This window comes from Heterodontus francisci, chromosome 30 (genome assembly GCF_036365525.1).
Source record: "Heterodontus francisci isolate sHetFra1 chromosome 30, sHetFra1.hap1, whole genome shotgun sequence".
NCBI classification, from domain to species: domain Eukaryota; kingdom Metazoa; phylum Chordata; class Chondrichthyes; order Heterodontiformes; family Heterodontidae; genus Heterodontus; species Heterodontus francisci.
In genome coordinates, this window is record NC_090400.1 from 14,439,594 (window position 1) to 14,465,324 (window position 25,731).

The window sequence follows — 25,731 nt, forward strand, 5'->3', positions numbered from 1 at the left end:
CACACACTGACAGATACAGAGGACACAGTTGTAATGAGCACACCTGAAAAAAAGAGTACTCAACCATTTAAACTGAAGGAATAGGAATTTAGTCTGTTTAATTATTACCTCTCAAAATTCTAAAAACATCAAGCCAAGACAGAGATCTCTGGTAATTGAAGTTGAAGAAAGGGAAGTTAGACTGTGACAATCTTTTATCCTTCAAAAACTCTAAAGTCAGATTGATTCTGTTGAAAGTGTTTGCAAGTCGTTAATTGTTGAAATTCACTGGAGAAGGAAAGCAACATTCTGTGAGGACTTCGAGGAACATCCTGTGAAGACTTCGAACAACATTGGACTGTAAGTTTGCAAGGACTCTAATTTTTTCTATTTCAAATGTTATTTACATCTTCACAGTGTTCAAGAATTTAGTCCTTCTAATTGAAGAATTAATTTATTGATTTAAAGACACCTGGTTTGGTTAGCCTCATTCACGGGTTAACAGATGGTCCAATTTAGTTGGGTCTTTCTTTATTTTGGAAAGTTTTAAATGATATGTTCGGTGATCTGTGGAGCAACAGCATTGAATTATCAGTGCGTCTCTCCCACCACAATCAGAATCGTAAATTTTGAGTGGGGGATTTGACAGGAGCGGTTAGTCGTAACAAGTGGAGAAGGTGTACCTCTGCTCATTGCTCCTGGACATGCCCCATGCACCTTATCTGAGTTTAACACACAGTCGATAAGGAAGTGGACTCAGGGTAATTCCATATTTGGCTTCTGTATAGCTTGGTCTTGGCTCATTTTCTGGGAGAAGGAATGTGAAATGTTGGAACATGGACGTGAAGAACAGGAAGAGTTCGGCCTTTGCCAGCTGCTCCCCCAGGCACACACGACGACCTACAGGGTGAGAACAAGATTAGTTAGTGCCCGCAGGAGAGAGGCTGGAAGGTCACTGCAGGGTCACACTGATTGAACAGCAACTGGTTCTTTCACAGTCTTAAATTCCTAATCTCACTCTGGCTCCATCCCACTGCATCTCTCAGAATCACAGTCACTTCCAACCTTTTTCAAACTCGAGCAAATGTTATACTTCATTTTGTTTAATCAATATCCGTGTATCAAGCCTGTGTCCTCAGTACCTTGCTCTATGGCAGCGAAGCCTGGACAACGTATGTCAGCCAAGAGCGATGTTTCAATTCATTCCATCTTCGCTGCCTCTGGAGAATCCTTGGCATCAGGTGGCAGGACTGTATCTCCAACACAGAAGTCCTCAAGGCCGCCAACATCGCTAGCTTATACACCCTACTGAGCCAGTGGCGCTTGAGATGGCTTGGCCTTGTGAGCTGCATGGAAGATGGCAGGATCCCCAAGGACACATTGCACAGCGAGCTCGCCACTGGTATCAGACCCACCGGCCGTCCATGACTCCACTTTAAAGATGTCTGAAAACGCGACATGAAGTCCTGTGACATTGATCACAAGTCGTGGGAGTCAGTTGCCAGCGATCACCAGAGCTGGCAGGCAGCCAAAAAAGTGGGGCTAAAGTGTGGCGAGTCGAAGAGACTTAGCAGTTGGCAGGATAAAAGACAGAAGCGCAAGGGGAGAGCCAACTGCGAAACAGCCCTGACAACCAATTTTATCTGCAGCACCTGTGGAAGAGTCTGTCGCTCTAGAATTGGCCTTTATAGCCACTCCAGGTGCTGCTCCACACACCACTGACCACCTCCAGGTGGTCCATTGTCTCCTGAGACAAGGAGGCCAAAGAAGAAGAAGAATATAAAATTAACTTTTTAGAAACAGGGTTCACTATAAGTGGCCTTGAGAGAGGAGTTACATTTAGATCTTAATTTATGAAATTTTACACATCCTTTTTGAGGTTGAGGAGGAGATTCAGAACCCCACCCCTACATAGAGATGTGGCCAGACATCCATTACTAATCCACAGCTGTGTATTTCAGTATATTTAATGATTCCTTTAATTCTACATTACCTGCAGAGAATGGGATGAAGGCTTCCGGTTTCACAAACTTCCCCTCTGAGTTGAGGAAGTGACCCGGATTAAACTGATGTGGAGTCGACCAAATGTTCTCATCAAACAATGCGGAGGAAAGATTCGGAATGATCATTGTTCCCTATAAGTTATTTAAAAAGAGACACATTACCAAGAATATATTTGTAATAGGCCATTAGAGCTATAAGGAGAACCCACAGTACTTTCATTCTGGGAGGAAGATATTGATCCCTCTGTGTTGAGAATCATAATCCCCAGATGCTTGTCTCCCCTGTCATGGACAGATGGCATTCAAACCACGTCCATGAGATCAAGACAGAATGCTGGTACCTTAGTCTTCTGGCCACACAGATATATGTTTCCAGCTCATTAGATGCAGAAGTATTTACAGATCCCCCGCCATACACCAAGGTCTCCTCTCATCATCACATCTACCTGTTCCCTGCAGTCTATGAGAACGCCATGGGAAATCAACTCATTATCAATAAAAACAACTGAGACTCTCGTGTCAGGAGATACACATCTACTCCAAAGGTCTCTGTTTTAGAGAGGTTCAACTCTTCAAACAATAGGGAGCAGTTCTGCTAACTCAGAATCTTCATATTTCCTGTTATTAAGGGCTCAGTTCAGCAGTGAATGACCCTGAAGAAAATCAACCATTATAACTGGGAAGTATTTGTGCTTTCAGAGAGGGACAGGTTTTGGGTGTGGAGGAGGAAGCTGTATATCCAAGATTCATTCCAGAATGTACCTTCGGGATTGTGTATCCCATGACCTCTGTATCTCTGTATGTTTGATGAGGAAGTGAAATTGGGACAATATTTCCTAAGCGTTGGGTTTCATGGATAACAGCATTAGTGTACGGCATTTCCTCACGGTCTTCCAACATTGGCTTTCTCTCCTTCCCAACTACTCTGTCAATCTCTTCATGGACTTTAGCTGCAGAAGCAAAAGGACAAATTTTGAGTATCAGGCAAAAGAAAGAAATTATATTTATTTAGAACCTTTCTAAATCTCATGATCCAACAATGAAGTAATTTATCATGTGTATTCACTGTTGTAATTCAGGAAATATAGCAGCCAGTTTGTGCACAACAATGTCGCACAAGCATCAATGAGATAAATACCAAATAATCTGTTTTAGTGAATAGCAAAGGGAGGATTCAAAACCTGCCTTACTGATCATGGGATCATTTCAGTCAGTGCTGTAGGCAGAAAATGACTAATTGTTACACTACTTCCAAATGCACAAACGCTCTTCTCTTCCCTCCCTCATTTGATACTGGGGTGCTCTCCTTCCCCACTCCTCCATCTCAGTTCACAGTATCATCTCCTTCCTCCCCTCTCCCACAGTTCAGAACTGTATCTATGACCCTGCCAGCTGTTTGAGGTCTATTTATACTTACACTGCAGATCTGGATGTAGCATCATGAAGAGCAGGGCCCAGCGCAGGGTGGTGGAGGTGGTCTCTGTACCAGCTGCAAAGAGGTCAGAAACCGTCCCCATCAAATTGGATTCCAAGAAACTTGTCTTGGGGACATGCTTCATCTAAAAAGCAGTTAACAAAATCATTGATAACATATAGAATTATAAAATGAAACAGCACAGAAATAAACCATTTGACCCATCGTGCCTGTGCCAGCTCTTTGTTGAATTACCCAATTAATTCAAAGCCCCCACTCTTTCTCCATTGCTCTGCAATGATTTTCCCTTCAAGTCTTGATCCAATTCCCTTTTCAAACTTATCACTGAATCTGCTTCCACCGTCCATTCAGGTAGTGCCTTCCAGATCATAACAACTAGGGGCTGGATTTTACTGAGCTCTCAACATTGGGCTCTGTGGCGGGGTGGGCCAGAGCATGGTTCCAGCTGAGGCCTGCCACGGAGGCTGACACCTGGGAGGGACTGGCTGGGGAAAGCAGGCGAGACACTGGTGGGGAGGCGGGAGGAGCTACGTTTTTCTCTGTTGGGGGAGCAGGATCAAATAAGCATCATCAGTGTAGGAGATGGTGGGAAGGGGGGGTCTTTCAACACTTTATAGTCTGTGGGGGGAAGGTCAGAATTCAAAGATAAGGGCGGGGAAATGGTAAATGTCTAATGTAATTATTATTGTGCGGTTGGAAAGGGGCGTGACAAATTATTTTGTAAACTTTGGGGTGGTGATTCACTTTAAAAATTCAAATTAGCCGGTAAGGCTGGCTGTCCTTTATAAATGGTGCCAGAGCCTGCGCACAGACAGCTGACACCATTGCCGGTGACAGACAGCCCACCTCCCTCCACGTGTTTGTGGGGGGAGGATTGTGGATGAGGGGCCGTGCTGGTTTTTTAAATGTGCTGTCAAGGGAGTCACCACAGGTTGTAAGAGAATCACGGAATCTTACAACATTGAAGGAGGCACATTCCATTATACTGGTGCTGTCTCTTTGAAAGAGCTAACGAGTTAGTCTCACACTCCTGCTCTTTCCACAAAGCTCTGCAATTTTTCAATATCCAATTCCCTTTTGAAAGTTTGATTCCATGTGGCTTCCAATAGCTAGTTCAAAAGCACCAATAGGCAGAGACCAGATGAACACTTGGGTGGAGAATGACAACTGGCTGTCAAAAGGGATCAGAGGAGAGCAGAAAATATCTTCAAAACAGGGACGGGGTGGCCTAACAACAAATGTAAAGGATACTGGCTTTAATATGCTCCAATTACCTGCTCCTTCTCTGCGAAGAAGGCAACACCCATTACCGAGCACAATGGAATGTGAATTTAAAGCACATCTGTAAACACTGTCTGTAAAATACTCCAGTATCCATCACATACTTTCTCCTGCTCTGCCAAGAAAGCATCAATGAAGTCCCTCGGCTCATTTGGATCCCATAATTTTTTATGCTCCGAGACTATTTCCTGGAAAAAGTGAATGGTTTTCTCATGATTTTCAAATATCTTATTGTGTGGGCCCGGGAGGTGACGAATAAAGGGGAATGTGTTCACAAGCTGCAAAAAACACAGGGTTTGAAATTAGATACATTCTTTTACAAGACTTTTCTAATTTTGATGAAAATAGTGAACACAAAAATTTGTTGCGTTATATTTACAATGAAACCAACACAAAGAGGAATTAAAACAAGAAATGCTGGATTCACTCAGCAGGTCTGGCAGCATCTGTGGAAAGAGAAGCAGAGTTAACGTTTCGGGTCAGTGACCCTTCTTCGGAACTGACAAATATTAGAAAAGTCACAGATTATAAACAAGTGAGGTGGGGGTTGGGCAAGAGATAACAAAGGAGAAGGTGCAGATTGGACCAGGCCACATAGCTGACCAAAAGGTCACGGAGCAAAGGCAAACAATATGTTAATGGTGTTTTGAAAGACAAAGCATTAGTACAGATTAGGTGTGAATATACTGAATATAGAACATCAGCAAGTGCAAACCTGAAGAAAAACAACCTGAAAAAAACAGTGGGTAAGCAAACTGAACAAACTAAGATGAAATGAAATAAATGCAAAAAATGTAAAAAGGAATGCAAAAAAAAGGAAGAAAAAATAACTAAAAATGACTAAAAATGAAAGTAAAGTGGGGGGCTGTCATGCTCTGATGTTCGTTGATGAACATCAACGCAAGCTCGAGGAACAGCATCTCATCTACCGATTAGGCACACTACAGCCTGCCGGACTGAACATTGATTTCAATAGTTTCAGAGCATGACAGCCCCCCACTTTACTTTCATTTTTAGTCATTTTTAGTTATTTTTTCTTCCTTTTTTTTGCATTCCTTTTTACATTTTTTGCATTTATTTCATTTCATCTTAGTTTGTTCAGTTTGCTTACCCACTGTTTTTTTCAGGTTGTTTTTCTTCAGGTTTGCACTTGCTGATGTTCTATATTCAGTATATTCACACCTAATCTGTACTAATGCTTTGTCTTTCAAAACACCATTAACATATTGTTTGCCTTTGTTCCGTGACCTTTTGGTCAGCTATGTGGCCTGGTCCAATCTGCACCTTCTCCTTTGTTATCTCTTGCCCAACCCCCACCTCACTTGTTTATAATCTGTGACTTTTCTAATATTTGTCAATTCCGAAGAAGGGTCACTGACCTGAAACGTTAACTCTGCTTCTCTTTCCACAGATGCTGCCAGACCTGCTGAGTGAATCCAGCATTTCTTGTTTTTGTTTCAGATTTCCAGCATCCGCAGTATTTTGCTTTTATTACAAAGAGGAATTATTTCCCCGGTATCTAAATCTGGTTTCTCAGTAAATAATAATCAATAATATGAATGAGATCAGTCTCTATCTCTGTTAATCCTCAATGTGTTTCAATGAGTTTCTTCACAAACACATTCCTTTCAGAACCCAGTGTTGGTTTGGTTTTACTGCCATTACTGTGATTAGGGAAATATTTTAATATTTTCTAACTGCAGTGAAAAAGTAGATATAAATATAACACAAATCTAGTCACTGAGTCGTATTGAGTCAGAGATATACAGCACAGAAACAGGCCCTTCAGCCCATCGTGACTGTGCCAGCCATCAAGCACCTAACTATTCTAGTCCCATTTACCAGCACTTGTCCCGTAGCCTTGTACGCTATGCATTTCAAGTGCTCTTCTATCAATGCCCCTCATAATTTAGTATACCTCAATCATGTCCCCCTTCAGCCTTCTCTGCTCTAAGGAAAACATTATATTAGGGCAGGTGACGAAATGCTCAAAGAAGTAAGTTTTAAGAAGGGTCTTAAAGGAGGAGAGAGGAGTAGACATTAGGGAGGGAATTCCAGAACTTACGGCCTGGGCAGCTGAAGGCACGGCTGCTAATGGTGCTGCGATTGAAATGCACAAGAGGTAACAATTGGGGGAGCGCTGAGATTTCAGAGGGTTGGAGGGTTAGAGGAGGTTACAGAGATAGAGAGGGGCGAGTAGATGGAGCAATTAGAAAACAAGGATGAGAATTTTAAAATCGAGGCCTTGCCGACTGGGTCCCAGTGTAGGTGAGCGATCCCAGGGGTGATGAGTGAACTGGACGGTGTGAGTTAGGACAATGACAGCAGAGTTTTGAATCACCTCAAGTTTACAGAGGGTGCAAGGTGGGAGGCCGGCCAGGAGAGCACTGGTAGAGTTGGACAATCTGAAGGCTATAGATATATCAAACAGGTGACTGAGATCTTCTGTGTCTGCATTAACAACATCACTACTTTTCCCATAGAAAACTGGCGACAGTAAAAACCGGTGTTGTAGTTTGTTCAGATAGCCTCAAAGTCCTCAGCAGTAATGATAGGCACCCATGTGACACTATACACTCCTGTACAATTGGCGGTGCATTCAGAAGCCACATGACCAATCACTCCAGTCAGGTGAAGCTTGACAGTGACTATCAGGTCAGGATTATGCAGGTGAATTCCCTTTTCCCAGGCAGTCGTCACAAGTCTTTATTTTAAACTCATCCACAGTCCCACTTGACCCAGTTGGAAAACGGCAAAGTTATCTCCCATGGAGACCAAGGCTGACCTCTGGATCCTCAGCTTATGAATGTTCTAGGAAAGCAGCATAAACCTGCTGAGCACAGGGTACAATCAGCTGCATTCATCTATCAGATCATCATCAAACATACCAGAGCAATGTTAAAGTACTGCTTCAGGTGTGTAGACAGATGAAGCCTGCTGTATGCCCCTCAACTTTGCTGTTCAGTCAGACATAAATGTGAAACATTCAGAGAAGTTGGACAATCAGCAGGAGCAGGAATACAACCAGATGAGTATTTCCAGGCTAAACGGACAACTGTGTATTTGCCAATTGCTGGAGCTGATGAGACTTTTTCCGAAGCTCCCAACTGCTTCAACAATCCGCCTTATATCCTCATCAGTACCCTGAGAAATACCTTCATCTACATTGTGTTTATCTCCAATTCAACCACCAGAGATACCCAGGACTGAAATTCTCATTGGTCCATTCACAGCTGGAAGTGTGGTGAAAGAGGTTGTAAACACAGGTATCCACACCCAGGATAATCTATGTTATACTGTCTATGCTCATGTATGAAGATTGGTCACTTTGCTGAGGTAATGAAAGATAATCAGAGCCTGTGGAAACTGCAAGAAGTCCAAGAGCGGAGATGGTGGAGCCAAAAAATTGATGAAAAACTTTTCTTGAAAATGAAAGTCAGGAAAGAACACAGGAAGCATGGCCACATGCAATTCTACAGAGCAAGGGAAAATCACTCATCCTCTCAGTTCGAGTTAATTCCGATCACTCATCGCTTTAGCTCCAGATCATCCCAGTATTTTATTGAACCTTTCTCTTGCACAGTTGAAGAATGTAACCCAGCTTTGTCTTTATTTCATTTGAGATTGATTCTGATATCCAGAACCCTACAAGACCCACACTTTCTGCTGCATTAATTATCCAATGAATTGCCTTACCTGACCCCAAAATGCTCCTTCCAAAACAAAACTTTCTTCAAGTATTTGTAAAAATCCAAGGAATTTTTTATCTTGATATTCAAAACGTTCTCCAAAGGTAATGGAACAGATAATATTTGAGGTCGCACAGTTTATAATGAAATGTGGATCAAACGCAAGTCCTGTGTAAAAAATAACAAGTGATGATATTTTTCAGAGAGATGATCTTAGTACGAATGCATATTTTGAAACTCTTCCATGAACAGATTGCAGTGAGGGATTTAGTAGCTGACTGAAGGCTGGATGTTCATTGCAGATCTAAATCCCTCCATTCTGGTGGATTCAAATCAAGCCACTCCTTCCCCTTTATGGGACAGCCAGGATCTCCATTTCTATTTATTGCAAAACAACTGTGAACAAAGCAAACAGGTTTCTCAGCTTTGCAAATTCTACTATTCAAATACTTTCCTGGCCAGCCTCCCATGTTCCACCACCGCTCCCCTCCCCCACCATTAACTTCAGCTCATTCACAACTCTACTGCCCATATCCTAAGTTCTATTCACCTGTTAGTCCTGTTACTCACTGACCTACACCAGCTCCCAGTCCAACAACATCTCAATTTTATAAATCTAACTCATGTTCGAATCCATCCATCTGTGGCCTTTCCTCTCACTAACTCTGGAACTTTTTCTAGCACTATAGCCCTCTAAGAACTCTGTGTTCCTCCAACTCTGGCTCCTTGTGCATCCCTCACTTCCTCCACCCCACCACTGGTGGCCGTACATTCAGCCACCTAGGCCCTAAACTCTGGAATTCACTCATATACCTCATTGCCTCACCCATTCTCCTCCTCTGAAATACTCCTAAATTCTTAGATCATTGACTAAGCATTTGGCCACCAGTCCTAATGTCTCCTTATTTCACTGGCTGTCAGTTTTTGTCTGACTACACACCTGTGAAGCACTTTGGGACATTTTATAACATTTGAGAGGCTATATAAATACAAGTTGTTGTTGTTAGATTCTGGGATATCATCAGAAACAGCTGCCAGGTGGCCTCCAGGCCTGTAACGGAGCCCGGCTGCAATTTAGATGACAATGGGAAACCTTACCTCAGGTGCTAGCAGGTTGCCGGCAGCTCCTTTACAGACCCTCCGATCTGTGGAGACTGGCCGACCCCCTCTGGCTCCAAGCTTCCTTGTGGGTATTTCTTTTCTGTCAAACAATGGAGAAAATTCTGGAAAATTACACAGGAATTGTTTTGAATTGAAATGACCCCATCGCAAACAGTTCCGAATGTTCTATGAAATTCCCATTAAGAGCAAAGGGGGAAAAGCTCCAAAGCTCTAACCCTCACCCAATTTTCATTCTATCAAACAGTCCAGAGACTGCAGCACAGAGGGTGCACTGAAGGATAAAATCACCTACCATGGTCTGAAATCGAGATAAGATCTTAGAATCTGCTCACCTCTTTCATCTTCAAAAGCTTTGTTTAAAAATCCAGCCTCTTCCACAATTCGCATCTCCAGAGATTTCTTCCCGAGCCCAAAGGTTCTCAGTGTCGAAAGTGAAAACTTTCTCTGCTCTCTCCACCAATGGCCATATTTTGCAAAGACAATACCTCGAGGGGTACAACAGAAACAGTGATTTATTTATCTTATTCATTGAGATATGTCTGAGATTGCTGGGACCTGGTTACGTTTACCAAAATGTGGCAGAAGTTAAATACAAAAGCTCCTACATAGCTTTGTTTCTTGTTAAAATTGAACTCAATATTCATGCAGTCCCAGAATTTCCTTTCACTTTCCTGTCTAAATGATCAGGAATGGGCTGCCTACTGGATTTTCAATGGCAAAAGATCATAAGAATGTGCAAGGGTGGAGAGGATCATTCATCCACCTTCTCTTGCATTCATCAAGACAATTCTCAAGAATACCAATGTAAGGTAAAGCAACAAATTTATACTGTATGAGAAGAGAGTTCTGATTGGCTGGCAGTGGGACTCTGGTAGAGGCGTTGCCATGGAGAATGCACCAGTTTATGGCGACTGATAGTTAACTGCCAAGTGGGAGTGCGATTGTCATTTATTCAGGTATTTATTTCAGGTTGCATATTGAAATTGGGCTCCCGTTGCTGAGTGGCAGGGGGTGGGGAGTGCCACTATGAGTCCTCATCGTCGAGCAGCGGTGGGGGCCGCCACGGGCTCATTGCCGTCATCGATATGGGGCTGGCCCTTTCCAGTGTCGAAGTCTGTGACGGGCTTCTCCCAGAGGCATTTTCCAACCCGCAACCCCCCCAACTGCCACGACTCCCGATGTCGGGTCGGGGTGGGGCGGGGGAACTGTACAATTTAGCCCTTAGTGTGTGCCTTTGTCTTTAGTTTCAATTTTGCCCTTGTTTCCTTATTTATACATCGTGTCTCATGTCCCCTCTATTGTTGGGCTTTGTATGTCCTGGGTGAGAAAGGAATCCTGCACACATTGTTTTATAACTCCATATCCCTGTATCCCTCTCACTACCACTTCTTACCAGTTGAATTCTGGGCAATTAAAATCTCCCATGATTATTCCACGTCCTTTAGTCATTTTCAGATATTTGTTAACGTATTTTTTGCTCCACTTCCTTTGTACTATTAGGCGCTCTGCGGTATACCGTTGTTAGTGGGAACAATCCCTTCCTATCTCTTATTTCAATCTCAAGGGTACACTGCCACCAATCCCCCTGGACCGCACTGATGCCAGTCCCCTGGACCGCACTGAGACCGTTTCTCCTGGATCGCACAGACACTGGTTCCCTGGACCATGCTGATGCCAATCCCCCTGGACACACTGAGACCATTTCCCCTCGGTCTTGACAGAATCCCCTGCAGGCTGAGAGGATGATGACGTGTGGATTATCAGCAGAAACAACTAATGTCAATCAGAATCATAGAATTAAAGCCACAGAAGGAGCCATTCAGTCCATATCATATCCCACTGCCCCTGGTTCCTGAGGCTGTCTCTGAAGCCTGGTACATAGTTACCTGCTCCTATGCGCTTTGTTATATCTTCATATATTGGAAAGTGTGGCCGATCAGCAAAATCTTCTGATTTCTTCACCAGAGCCTCTTTTAGTGTTTCGTAGCCGTTCAGTATCACCATGTTTGTCCATCCAAACTGTACACTGACCACATTGCCGTATTTCTTCCACAGCTTAACAATAAAGAAAGGAATTAAATGGGGAATAGCATGATCCCATTATTATGGGTTCAATCTCTTCGATCAGATACAATAGTGATCAGAGATAGTGCAGTTTGGAATGATTCCAATCAGACACATCACAGCTAGTAACCCAGTATGGAATTGTTCGGCACCCCTCTCCCAGTTAATGCTGGGCTCCAGGGAGTTTGACATTCCAGCCCATGTGTCATTGCATGTGACGGTACGGGTAGGGCTGGATTCTTATTGTATTGATACAGCACTGAAACAGGCCCTTCGGCCCAATGAGTCTGTGCTGACCAACAAACACCCATTTATACTAATCCTACAGTAATTTATGTCATTTATAGAGCAGAAGATTGTGGGGTTTTCCCCTCATTTCTTCTGGAGAAATTTTGGGCTGTTGTATCAGTGCTGCTAAATTTTTTGTTATGTTGATTTTTGGTTGTCACGGTGACACAGAGGCATTCGTCATCACTCCTGCATCCGTTTACAGAAGCACTCTATTTCTCCCCTTCCCCCCAAGCTCACATTGACACTCTTTACCCCTTCCTTTAGTTCACCCTTGACTCACCTAGTTTATTCTGGTGCCCTTTCTGGTTCTGACTCACAGACCACAAAATTGGGCTCTTTAGTGCCCATAATTTTGGTGATACGGGTGCTGTTTTGGTACCAAAATGATGTTTGTGCTGTTGGCGCACTCCCAGCACGGCCTGCGCTGAATCCCATCTTGGTCAGGGTGTTAGCGCAGGCGTTAGTAGCTTGCACAGAGTAGGCATATAACTTGAATTGACACCAGCTCTGCCATTTTCGACCTCACTGCTCCAGCTAATGCCCCTGTTGTGACCAGGTGTGAAAGGTGTCTAGGAGTCCCTCTCAGCCTTCACCTGGTCTTACTGTAACAGGATTTAATTTTAAACACACCATGTTTGAGCTCCCCATTGGTGAATCGTTGTTCACCGCTTTCCAATCATGAGGTAAAGAATCCAGCACACCAGGTTTTCTCAGGTTTAAAAAAGAAAAGTGAAATTTATTAAAACTTAAACTCAAACTCTAATTCGCTGAAAGCCTTTGGATATATGACACGCCCACGCTAGCATGCACACACAATATACACTCGCAAATAGGGACAGAAAAGAGCAGAAGAAAAATAAAGTGAAAATGTTTGAGGCGATCCTTCAAGGGGGTTTGTTACTGTGCTTCAAGCTCATTGTAGAGTCCTTGATTGTAGGTGGTCTTGCTCTTCGTTGGGACCCATTATTCTTCTTAAACCTTGTCCACTATAGGAGACTTTTCTCTCTTGGTGTTCCTGTGTCTTCAGTGCGCTTCAGTTCCGTGAAAAAGATATGAGCAGGTAGGAGAAAGGCAGCAGCAAGCCAGTCACAAGAGGTCTTTTCCAGTCCAGGAGCAAATAGCTTTCTGAGTTTTAAAACTCTGTGGCAAGTTCAAATTAAAAAAAACTCCAACAACCAGTTAGTCATGTGACTAAACTGGTCTGACCACGTCTGTTTGTGTATTCGAATATCTTAGCAGTTAACCTGGAATGCTGGATCATCCACCTTCAACTTCTGGTAATCAAAGGTCCATTGTGGATTCAGTTGGAGCAGGGAGTGGCCCCTTTGTCCTTTCCAAGTACTCTCTGTTACTATTCAAATGTCCTTCTAGTCAAGGGTCTGGTGTTTTTTTGTAAACAAGTTCTTTCTTTACTCCAGTAACAGTTTAAAATTCAATGTTCATGTGATCAAATAAATGTGTCTGATTCTTGGCAAGTGGAGGTCTGCATGACATCCCTCTTAAACACGGGTTTAGCAACAGGCAGGAATCCCCCCCCTGCCACACGAAACCCCAGCAATATTTAAATGGATTATCAACAACTTGCAGGTTAATCGCTGATTAATTTCTACTGGCTCTGTTTGAGTTTGAGGAAGTGCTTGGTGGTTTGAAGGTTTGGTTAAAGTTTGTGAAGTTGACAGAGAATGATGCTACACCTGGGGAAGGCCTTGGTTGTGACTTCAAATATTCTGGTCAGACCACTTTCTCCCAGTTATGGGCTCCAGTTGCAATCCTTTGGGCTGCACCGTGAGAGGGAGATTGACAGAGACAGCAAAGGAGAAGAGAAGCTGCTCGCAGAGGGAGGGGAAGGAGAGGTAGAGGGGTTCTTAGCAGGAAGCCTTATCCACCCAGGGTCTTCAGGGTGCATTTCTCTTACAGCAGATTCAATTGTGGCTTTTAAAAGGAAATTGGATAAACAATTAAAGAGAACAAATTGTAGGGCTATGGGGAAAGGGCAGGAGAGTGGGACTAGCTGAGTTACTCTTGTATAGAGCCAACATGGAAATGACGGGCCTCCTTTTGTGCTGTGATTCTATGATCCTATCATTCTAACTCCATTAAGCCAAGAGCTGTGTGTGCATCATCTGTGCTTTACAAAGGAGGAGCTCACAGAACTCTGCCACCTCTTGCAACTGGAGCTGTAACCTCAGAGCAGGGCAAGGACGGCACTGCCAGTGGCTGTGGAAATAACCGTAGCCATGAATTTCCTCACTGGGATCCTTCCAGGCTGGAGCAAGGGACATCTGTCACATCTCCCAGTTCACTGGCAACTGCTGCAACAGAGGAGTGATAGAGGCTCTTTGTGCCAGGAGAAGGGAATTCATTGTGTTCTCTCTGACCAGAGAGAAGCAGGCAGAGCGAGTAAGTGGCTTTGCCAGGATAGCCGGTTTCTCCATGGTGCAGGGTGCCATTGACTGCACACAGGTGGCTTTGTGGATGTCGCGTTTAAGTGCTGAGATAGATCATAACCTCAAAGGGTTCCACTCCCTGAATGTGCAGTTGGTGTGTGACCAAGCTCAGCACATCATGCTGGTGAATTCCTGATGCTTTCTGCACCAAGCCGCCATTCCCTCAGTCTTTGAGCAACCACGTCAAACCAGAGAGTAGCTGCTGGGCGAGAAGGGCTTTATACCTGGCTTATGACTCCACTCCACAACCCAACCACATGTGGTCAGCCTATGTACAATGATAGCCATGCAGCCACATGAACCATCATGGAGCAGACCACTGGGGTACTGAAGCACTGACTGGACCACTCTGGAGAAGTCCTCCAGTAATAGCTGGAGCAGGTGTTCCAATTCGTGGTGGTCTACCCCACACTCTGGCCATCATGAGGGACAGCCCTTGCCACCATACATATGGTGAGCAGCTCAGGAGCAGAAAGAGGAGGAAGAGGTGGAAGAGGAGCAGGAGGAAGGGAGGAGGCACCCAATATATCCCCTTTCCAGCCAGGCTGTCTGTGAGCGCATCATTCGACTCCGGTACCACTGAACACAATCCCAAATCCCCATTTTAAAACAGTCACACACACCTTACCATCCCTGTTACTGCCCATCACAGTGTCTTGACTGCAATGCTGGAATAACCATTCCAAACCAACTTTATCCAACTAGCTATCCAATATTCCATCCAAAAGTCAACTAATCACCTTGTACTTTCCCTTACTGCCTCTCTACTGGGTGCCTTTGCCTTTTCCAAATGGCTGCAGTATGGCAAGTGGAAGGCTACTGACTTCCACTGAGGGAGACTGCAGATGACCATGCAGGACACCCTCACGTAGCTCTGGGCCTGGAAGGCCCGGCTTGGGACTGCACCACCTTGGCAGGGCAGCAGCAGTCTGTGCTGACTGGCTGGAAGGAAACAGTAACGGCATTGGTAGAGTGGCAGTGGTGGGAGCAGAAATACTGTCATCCTAAGAGAGAACAGCAGGCTCACTGAGCACGGAGGCACTGTCACTCCCCTGGGATGGCCCTTCAACATTCTGAATAATTTGCTGGAGCAGAGATTGCTGGACTGCTGTGACACCCGACATGTCCCATTGTCACAGGTATGTGCAGCAAGGATAGCTGTAGTTTCAGCTTTCATGGCACCAAACTATGATCTCATGACCTCTGTCTGAGCTTCCACTGCAACACTCATGGCCACCACTTACACACTGGCAATGACAGGCTACAAGCTCTGCCCTGAGCCCTGTGCCGAGTTGGAGCTGGACTCCTCCATGCTTCTTCGGTGTGGCATCAGGCTTTCTGGCAGGCCTGCCAATGCACCAAGTATTTCTGTGCGTATTTCCATCAGCCTTCTTCTGTACGCTACCCCACTGAAGGGCTCACCTGAGTCCGCTGCAGCAGAACTCCTGTGCAACTCTTTTCGAACAGTGTGTGTGAGGCTACTGGTTCAATTGTCAGGACATGGCATTTACTGACCTTCACTGCTCAAGTGAGGTTATTGAAGTTTTTGTCGTACCGTATCCAGGCCCTTGGAGATAGACTTCTGACATTGACAGAGATGCCTATCTGCTCCCACTGCCTTCACAGTGTCTGTCTGGAGAGCCTCCTGACCCCAAGGGAAGAGGACCTCTCTCCTCCTGTCCATCTCCTGCACTCAGGCCTCCACTGCTATGGAAAACCTTGGGGCACGCTCTCTGAACTGTTGCGCGATTTCCACTCCTCTTTCTACTCATAAACTCTTCTCCAGTCACTTCCAGCACCTGCTGCAGCCAGAATGCTTCTCCCCTTTATGAACTGCAGGCTAATTTTAAGTGGAGTTAAGTTGGGCCCGTTTCTGAGGTGTGCAGCCACTCAGCAGTCTGCTGTAAACCACCATTATTGAAATGAGCAAACAGCACAAGGTTGGTGTGCTGTGATTTGTGTCACTATGAAGAGGCAGTGGTTAATCGTACATCAAAATCCTCACATCCAATTACTGCTCTTATCCACTCGTTCCCCCACACTGTTCTCAATGCACACTCACACTGTTCCCATTCCTCCCAGTTAATATTAACAGGTTTAGTTATAGAATTATGGAATGTTACTGCACACATTGAGGCCATTCAGTCCATCGTACCTATACAGGCTCTTTGAAAGAACTGTTAAATTTAATCCCATAATCCAGCTTTTTCCCCATAACTCTGCAAATTAGTCCTCCTTCAGATAAATGTCCAATTGCCTTTTGAAAGTTCCTATGGAATCCGACTCCATGACTCTTTCCGGTAGTCCATTCCAGATCTTAACAATCCTCATTGTGAAAACTTCCTCCTCATTTCCCCAGAGAGAACAGTATGGGAGCAGGAAGAGAAGCCATGGCAGGTGATTCTCTGGCTACGATGAGATAGATTAGAATGGAAGCAGGTGAGCACAGACCCACCCAGCTGGACGATGGTGGAGTGGTATTGGAGGAGGATGGTGTGGTCAACCATGTCAAAGGCTGAAAACAGCTGGAGATGAATGAGGAGGATAGTTTACATTTGTCACAGTCACACAGGGGGTCATTTGTGTCTTTGATAAGAGCTGTTTCAGTTCTGTGGTCATATCGAAGGAAGGTTGAAAGATTGTGGTCAGAGCGTCTTTGATCTCCACCCCTGCTTCCCTCAACGACTGATGATGCATCCCATCTGCACTGGGTAACTTGTTAACTTTGAGTAATGCCAACCTACTTTGCTCCTCCTTTCTATTTTTATCCTATCCAATATCTCTATAACCCTCTCCTCTGATGTGACATTAACCTTAACTATCTTTTCCCTTTGTATTTGTTCATAAAAGATTTTTGAGTTTCCTTTTATGTTACTCGCTCATCTTTTCCCACATTGTTGCCTTGACTCAGTTGGTATCACTGTCACCTCTGAGTCTGACGGCTGTGCCTTCAAGTCTTACTCCAGCATGTGAGCACAAAAATTTAGGCTGACACTCCAGTGCAGTACTGAGGGAGTGCTGCACTGTCAGAGCAGCCGTCTTTTAGATGAAAGAACCCTGTCTGCTCACTCAGGTGGATGCAAAAGATCTCATGGCACTATTTTGAAAAAGAGCAGGGGAGTTATCCCCAGTGTCCTGGACAATATTTATCTCTCAATCAACGTCACAGAAACAGATTATCCAGTCATTATAACATTATTGTTTATGGGAGCTTGCTGTGCTCAAATTGGCTGCCACGTTCCCTACATTGCAACAGTGAGTACACTTCAAAAATACTACATTGACTGTAAAACACTTCGGGACTCCCTGAAGTCTTGAAAGGTGCTATCTAAATGCAAGTCTTTCTTTTTTTAACATTGTCTCTTTGCCCTTCTCATATCCTTTTCCAATTTCCCTCCCCCCAAAACCCCACCCCTGCACTTTGTGTATTTTCCTGGGTTTCTGACTTAATCTGTGTCTGACATTTGTCATAAACCTGCTTTTTCTGTTTTATTTTATCCTCTATCTCAGTTATCATCAGGGAACTCTAGCTTTGGACACCCTACCTTCCCTCCTTATGGGAATATGCCTGACTTGTACCCAAAGTATCTCCACCTTAAAGACCTATGTTAAAATATTGAATGGTGGAGCAGGCTCAAAGGGCCAAATGGCCTACTGCTGTTCCTATTTCTTACCTTCTTGTGTTCCTATCAGGGTAGGACAGCTCAAAGCAGAATTAAAGCAGAGGTTGCTTTGGTAACTGTGCCATAACTTTGAATATAAACTTTTATGGTTTTATGGCTGTTCCAAGTCTACTGGAATTATTTAGACTCTCATGGAGGCAGTCGAAGATGATATATCTGGTGATGGAACTTTGAACCATCAGCCAGTTGTGGCAGACTCAGAAAATGATATCAGAATCAGACCTCCAGACACTGTTAATGATTGACCAACCAGCCTTGATCAATAGTGGAACCTGGAGAGCTGGACCTGTTACTGGAGGCCAGGCTTCCTCCCTCTAGACTGTCGAAAATGCCTTCAGAGGCAAGATGGCTTTGACTAGACAAGTCATGGTTTCAGCTGGTTAAACTCTAACAGTGCTCCTGTGCACACTGAGCTCTGCCAATATGCAGCTAAGCTCTCTCGACGTAGATAAGTGGGATATTTCCCTCTGGGGAGAGAGTGTGCTCTCCATATTGGCAACTGGAAACCTGGCAGGCAACTTTCTCAGTAGCTTGAATCAGAGACTTGTAAATGTAGTGATGGTTTTCTGGAGCTGCCTGATCAAAACCAATGATTGGGATTTGGGAGTGTAGTGCCCATATTGATAACACTGATCATTAATGATCAGTCAGCAGACGTGGTCTCTTCAGACTACTAGAAAAGGTTGGATGCCCACCAAAGCTACTAAGTATCATCACCTCATTCCATGACAATATGAAAGGCACAATTCAACATGGTGGCTCCTCATCAGAGCCCTTTCCTATCCTGAGTGGCGTGAAACAGGGCTGTGTTCTCGCACCTACACGGTTTGGGATCTTCTTCTCCCTGCTGCTTTCACATGCGTTCAAGTCCTCTGAAGAAGGAATTTTCCTCCACACAAGATCAGGGGGCAGGTTGTTCAACCTTGCCCGTCTAAGAGCGAAGTCCAAAGTACGGAAAGTCCTCATCAGGGAACTCCTCTTTGCTGACGATGCTGCATTAACATCTCGCACTGAAGAGTGCCTGCAGAGTCTCATCGACAGGTTTGCAGCTGCCTGCAATGATTTTGGCCTAACCATCAGCCTCAAGAAAACGAACATCATGGGGCAGGACGTCAGAAATGCTCCATCCATCAATATTGGCGACCACGCTCTGGAAGTGGTTCAAGAGTTTACCTACCTAGGCTCAACTATCACCAGTAACCTGTCTCTAGATGCAGAAATTAACAAGCGCACGGGAAAGGCTTCCACTGCTATGTCCAGACTGGCCAAGAGAGCGTGGGAAAATGGCGCACTGACACGGAACACAAAAGTCCGAGTGTGTCAGGCCTGTGTCCTCAGTACCTTGCTCTATGGCAGCGAGGCCTGGACAACGTATGTCAGCCAAGAGGGACATCTCAATTCATTCCATCTTCGCTGCCTCCGGAGAATACTTGGTATCAGGTGGCAGGACCGTATCTCCAACACGGAAGTCCTCGAGGCGGCCAACATCCCCAGCTTATACACACTACTGAGTCAGCGGCGCTTGAGATGGCTTGGCCATGTGAGCCGCATGGAAGATGGCAGGATCCCCAAAGACACATTGTACAGCGAGCTCGCCACTGGTATCAGACCCACCGGCCACTGGTATCAGTCCATGTCTCTGCTTTAAAGACGTCTGCAAACAGGACATGAAATCCTGTGACATTGATCACAAGTCGTGGGAGTCAGTTGCCAGCGTTCGCCAGAGCTGGCGGGCAGCCATAAAGACGGGGCTAAAGTGTGGTGAGTTGAAGAGACTTAGTAGTTGGCAGGAAAAAAGACAGAGGCGCAAGGGGAGAGCCAACTGTGTAACAGCCCCGACAAACACATTTTTCTGCAGCTCCTGTGGAAGAGTCTGTCACTCTAGAATTGGCCTTTATAGCCACTCCAGGCACTGCTTCACAAACCACTGACCACCTCCAGGCGCTTATCCATTGTCTCTCAAGATAAGAAGGCCAAAGAAGATCATTAATGATACAAAGCAATACGTGAAGCCCCTAAAAGCTGTTGCGGCTGTGGGGGATCACTTGAAAACTTCAGAACTGAAATTGATAAACTTTTGTTTGGCAAGGGTATTGAGGGTTGTGGGTCGATGGAGTTAATATACAGATCAGACATAATGCGCTGGATTTAGTGAGGCAGCTTGGAGCAGGAACGGAGACATGCGGGGGCTGGAGAAAAGAGTCAGACACAACAGCCTGGAAATTCATCGTCGTAACACTAGTCCTGGATTTAGTTAATGGTGGGAAAGCTCCAAGACAGCAGAGTTGCCCTGACATGACGGGACTATCATTTGAATTTCTGAACAGATAGCTCTAACATAGTCACATGCAATTGATAGCGATTCAATGAGAGGTTTGGATTTCAGTGGATGGCGGGTGGCCTTCATGTGCCTTTGGATCCCCAGCTGTTGAAAGATGGCGGCACCAAGGTGAAGCCTCAGTGCCATGATGGGAAGGCAGCCATGACGAGCACTGGATAGGGGAAGGGGGAGGGAGTGAAGGCCATTGTCAGCCTGTAGTGCTGTGAACACTGCACAGGTGGGTTTGGTCTTGGGTGAGAGGGTTGGGTGACCATACTATTGGGAGAGAGGGTTGGCTCGCAGAATGGGTGGGCACTGAAGGCCATTAGCATGTAAGCTGAGAGGAACAGCAAAGGCAAAGGTGCCAAGGCAACAGCGTCTCTGCAAGGGCAGTGCTCTGGAGGCCGACTGATCACCTGGCATGGGTCTCATATACTCTGTCTCTGTGGACCCCGTGGTGTAGCTCCACGACGACAGCAACAGCAGCCGCCCATGCCAAGTAGGGCCCACCTTCACCAGAGAGTGTATCGGACTTGATTCAGCTACCTCAAAATATCTGAGCGGCAGTGTCAGCGAAGACTGAGGCTCTCCAGGGAGGCCGTCACCTACTTATGTGCCAAACTGCAAGATGAGTTGCAACCAACGGGATTTGGTGGTTACCCTCTGCCCCTGGCTCTGAAGATCAGAGTGGAAGTTAACTTTCATGCATCTGGATCTTTCCAGGGATCCATTGGGGGCATGTGTTGGGTCTCCCAGGCAGCAGCCCATCACTGCATCAAGGAGGTGACCAATACCCTGTTGAAGAGGGCAGGCGACCATGTGCACTACCAGACTGACCTTGGCAGGCAGGCAGAGAGGGTCATTAGATTCGGGGCCATCACTGGATTCCTCCAGGAGCAAGGTGTCATAGATTGTACACATGTGGCCATCAAGGCTTCAACGGACCAGCTAGCCGCCTTTATTAATTGGAAGAGCTTCCATTCCAGCAATTTTGATCTGTTCTGCGACCACTGAAAGCATTTCCTGCAGGCATGTGCTCGCCTCCCAGGAAGCAGCCACGACACCTACATACTCAGGTAGTCCAAGGTCCCGCAGCTTTTCAGGACCCCACTCGCCTTCAGGGATGGATTCTCAGAGACAAAGGCTGTCCATTGAAGGCATAGCTACTGATGCTTGTGAGGAAACTTGCACTGCAGCAGAGGACAGGTACAACATCTGCACGGGTTCACCTGAGCAACCATCAAACCGGCCATTGGGCTGCTAAAGATGAGATTCTGGTGCCTCGAAGGATTCGGTGGAGCCCTGCAGTATGCCCCACTGAGGGTCCTGCACATTGTGGTGGTCTGCTGTGCTGCCCATAATCTAGCACTGCAGAGTGGGGAGGCATTGCATGAAGAGGGCATGATTAATCACCAGTCCTCAACCAATGAGGAGGACGCGGAGGAGGCTAATGAGCAGGCAGCAATGGATCTTGAACCCCTTTCACCGGAGGTCAGGCACATCGAGTGACGGGACAGGAATGCAAGAGACAATCTCACACTTAGCAGCTTCCAGCTACCATGATGGCCTCTCAGAATGAACTCCTTAAAGACTCACCTCAATGCATTCAGTCTGTCGCCTCTTTTCTATTTGTCACTGTGCCTAGAACCCAGCTTAACCACAGACTCTGGCACATCTGAAATGCCTACCAAAGCAGGGCTGTGCCTGCTCTGGCAGTTCAATAAGGGAGAAGGGTGAAGCCAGGATCCCACAATTAAACCATGAAAGAATAGGCATTTTCCAACAATGAAACCAAACTGCAATAACAACAGAACTTTAACACATGACAAACATCAAACACCCATCAAACACCAAGTGTGTCCATGTGTTTTTTTTTTATAGGTTTTCGAGTGCTTCTACGAGGTGTGACCCTGCAATAACAGCCGGGTTGTAGACAGGCTATTGATCAGGCTGTTTCTTGGCCTGGGCTGACTTCAGCGGCCATCCTCTGGCTGCCTGAGGCCTGGAGGGCCCCGGCTGACAAAATGGCGGCAGTCCTGCCTGTGAATTTTGCGGTCGCACTGCCGCAATTATGCACCAGGCGGCCATTTAGCATAACGACAGCAGCTGCTCCTCCCAATCACATGGCGGACTGGCATTGGCGACTCCATTAACGGTGTCACCTGATGTTAAATCAGGTGCTGGTGCCACCTTTAAAAGGCTGGCAGCCCTGCATTTACTCTCCTTGCATTAAACAGTAGTTTACTGAAGCAAAGTTTTTGTGGTTTGCCATAATTTTGCATCTCAGCAAACATCCCTCCTGGGCATCATTCTGAATCAGTGATGCCTCTCTGCTGATTCTCCTCCAGGCTGCAAGGGTAAGGTGGCAGGTCCACTTTCCAGCAATGGCAAGAAGAGGTCCTCCCACCTGACCAAGCAAGTCTGGATGGAGATTGCAGAGGAGGTTAGTAGCCACAGGTTTACCCATTGTAACTGGGTCCACTGCAGGAAGAGGGTCAATGATCTCCCACGCTCACCCAAGGTATATTGCACAGTTCCAAATAGCTTGCTGCAATCTGCTTGCTCAAAAGAATAAAGACACACTGTTGACACAGCCATTCCAATGATAGGAAGGTCATAGTGTAATGATAGCAGATAACTGAAGACATAAGTGAGACAAGTCTCCCTCGTTTCTGTGTTAGCCAATGGAGACTCATGTCAGATGGAGTCAGTAGAAAAGCAATGCTATCCCCCATGTCCGAGAAAATCGGAAACCGGCATTACAGCGTTGGATTCCATCTTGGACGAATCCACGCCGATTCTCCGGCCCCCCCCCCACCAGAAAACCTGCCTTCCAACAGAACATAAAATCCAGATCTATGTTCATTAAAAATACTGTGACTGTAATTCAATTTAAATTCAGAACAAGAGTATATTGAAAACAAAAGTTTTTCTTGACTCGATTAAAGAAAGAATATGGAGAGAAGAAATGGTCAATAAATAGTAAGAATAAGTGAAGTAAAAAAGAGACAAACTAGATAGAATAGAGGAAGACAGAAGAAAAAACAATCCTGAAAATAGACAAATAAACAAATAGAGGGGAAGAGAAATCGAGGTGGGGGTGGTGAAAGGTGGTCTATGGAATGGGACCACTCTCTTTCATTATTCAGCTCTTCACTCAGTCTAAACATGGAAAAGGACTACACTGAATACATAAGTTATACTTGACTCCAATAAAGAAAGAAGGACCTTAAAAAGTAAGAAATAAAAAGTCAAATGAGTAAAGAAAAATTGGAGCAAAAGAACAGATGGAAAGAAAGTTAGACACAAGAAAAAGTACTAAAATGGAGAAAGACAGGTGAAAAAAAGCAACTCAATAACAGAAGGAAAGAGAAACAGAGGGTTAAAAATGATCGACAGAATTGGGCCCCTCACCTTCAGCCATTTCCATTCACTCCCTGCTATTTCACTACTTGTACTTTACCTTTGCAAACGACAGGTGAGGGTTGTTCAAGTCTACCTGAAGAACGTTCCCAATAAAAGGCAAACCCCAGGGTCCGGGAGGGTAGTTCTGACAGTTCTTCCGTCTCTTCATGAAATCAAAGACCAGAGCAAAGACTGTGCAGAACATGGCCAGCACAGTGAATCTGTCAAATGCCATGAACAGGAACTCGGGGAAAGCTGAGAGCTCCATGTTACCCAGAAAGACAAATACTTGTTCAGCAGACAACAAGCAGAGGTCAAACTTCACCCAGTCTGTCAGCTGAGTGTGAGCACGTGTTGCTGCAGAACTTTACGGGGCCTGGCCATCCACGTCATTTGTATGTACCCTATCAATGAAAGACCTATGAATGACCAATCACTGCTTTGCTGATGTGAAAGAGATCTTCCTAAATCCGTTCTCCTTTCAAATTAATAAGGTTTTCACATTAACTCATAGACTGCCAGACATTTGCTGAAATTCTGTATTCCTGGATTTTGTAACTTCAACTCATACGTCCAGAGGGGCCAATTTTGAAAGTGCCTAAATTGACGAGGGATTCTGTTTGTGACATTCACAGAGCATCACTTAACTGATTCTTATGATGTTCCTTGGCTTGTTACTATAACAGAGGCACTCTTTGAACCCTAAGTGAATGTAACCTGTGAACAGTATGTGATCAATATTAGGGTCCAAGGTGAAAAAGATTTCATTGATCAATATGTGACTGCATTAACACAGCTCACAGAATGCTGTGAATTTGTGCAACTAAAAGATGGTCTAATAAAAGACAGGATTGTATTAGGCATCCGAGATCCCGCAGTGAGCGCACGTCTACTGAGAGAGGAGAAACTGACTCTCAGGAAAGCAATTGACGTGTGCAGAAGTGCTAAGGTTGTAAATCAGCAGCTAGGGAATATTCATGGCAGAACAGACCAGGCCTTGCATTATGCTGATAGACCTTCCAGGCCGAAAGGGCAGAAAGATCACGGACAAAGGGCAGGATGCAAATACTGCGGAGGACATCATGCACAGGAAAAGAAGACATGTCCAGCATGGGGAAAACAGTGTTCTCATTGCAAGAAGCTGGATCATTCTGCACACAAGTGTTTGTCTAGAAGGGAGCACAACAACAGGTACAGATGGGCACTGGAGAGAATGTCAGCTGTAAATTCTGACGAATCACTATACACACACAACAGGATGGTTCAGTCAGGTTGACAGGTGATAAATGGTTTGTGACTGTTGGAATGATGACTGCAGAAGGAGAATATCAATTCAACATAAAGTGCCAGATAGACATCAGAGCGTCATGCAACATCATGACCTTCACAGACCTGTGCAAAATGGCTCAACATGGCGATCCAAAAATGAAGCCCTCAAAAGCAAGGTTGATGCTATATGATGGCACTATACTAGTGCCAAGAGGACAAGTTACTCTGAGAGCCCAAAGTAATGGCAAGAACAAGGATCTGGAGTTCCAGATCATAGACGGCAAGCAAAAGCCACTCATCTCAGCCGGAGCAAGTCTAAAGCTTGGACTGGTAACCCTCAACGTGCAAAATGAGATTAGCAATGTGTCGCAGCACGCTAAACCATTGACCACTGAACAGATCCTAGAGGAGTACAACAATGTATTTACACGTTTAGGATGTCTTCCTGGAGAATATCAGCTCGATGTAGATGAGTGGGTAAGACCAATTCAGCATCTGCCAAGGAAAGTTCCAGCTGCCCTCAAGGCCAGCCTGAAAGACAAGATAGAAGAGCTGGAAAAGAAGGGAATAATAAAGAAAGTGCCAACCCCTACAGAATGGATTAGCAGCATGGTAGCAGTGAAACAATCTGGAAAGCTGACAGTATGCATCGACCAAAAGGACCTAAATAAAGCTCTGAAGAGATCACACTACCCCATGCCAACCATCGAAGTAATTTTGCCACAACTTGCAAAGGCAAAAAT

The 25,731-nt window shown here is 45.2% G+C and overlaps 1 protein-coding gene across 1 annotated transcript; it reads right to left on the reverse strand.

The window, feature by feature from the left end:
* Positions 1 to 77: 77 nt before the first annotated feature.
* Positions 78 to 24,066, reverse strand: LOC137346583 (cytochrome P450 2J6-like). Its single transcript, XM_068010102.1, has 9 exons — positions 23,778 to 24,066; positions 11,396 to 11,564; positions 9,842 to 9,994; positions 8,395 to 8,555; positions 4,803 to 4,976; positions 3,400 to 3,541; positions 2,745 to 2,932; positions 1,973 to 2,114; positions 78 to 879 (listed from the first exon to the last, which is right to left on the reverse strand). Exons 1-9 carry the CDS (start codon positions 23,985 to 23,987, stop codon positions 698 to 700), a joined length of 1,521 nt encoding a protein of 506 aa, XP_067866203.1. The 5' UTR covers positions 23,988 to 24,066; the 3' UTR covers positions 78 to 697.
* Between the last annotated feature and the right edge of the window lie 1,665 nt (positions 24,067 to 25,731).

Excerpts from the sequence above, each read along its gene's own strand:
- LOC137346583 (XM_068010102.1), bottom strand. The coding sequence starts at position 23,987 with ATGGAGCTCTCAGCTTTCCCCGAGTTCCTGTTCATGGCATTTGACAGA. Across the intron at positions 11,565-23,777 it reads CTCACCTGTCGTTTGCAAAG|CTGTGGAAGAAATACGGCAA; the intron begins GTAAAGTACAAG and ends TTTATTGTTAAG. Across the intron at positions 9,995-11,395 it reads AACAAAGCGCATAGGAGCAG|GTATTGTCTTTGCAAAATAT; the intron begins GTAACTATGTAC and ends GTACCCCTCGAG.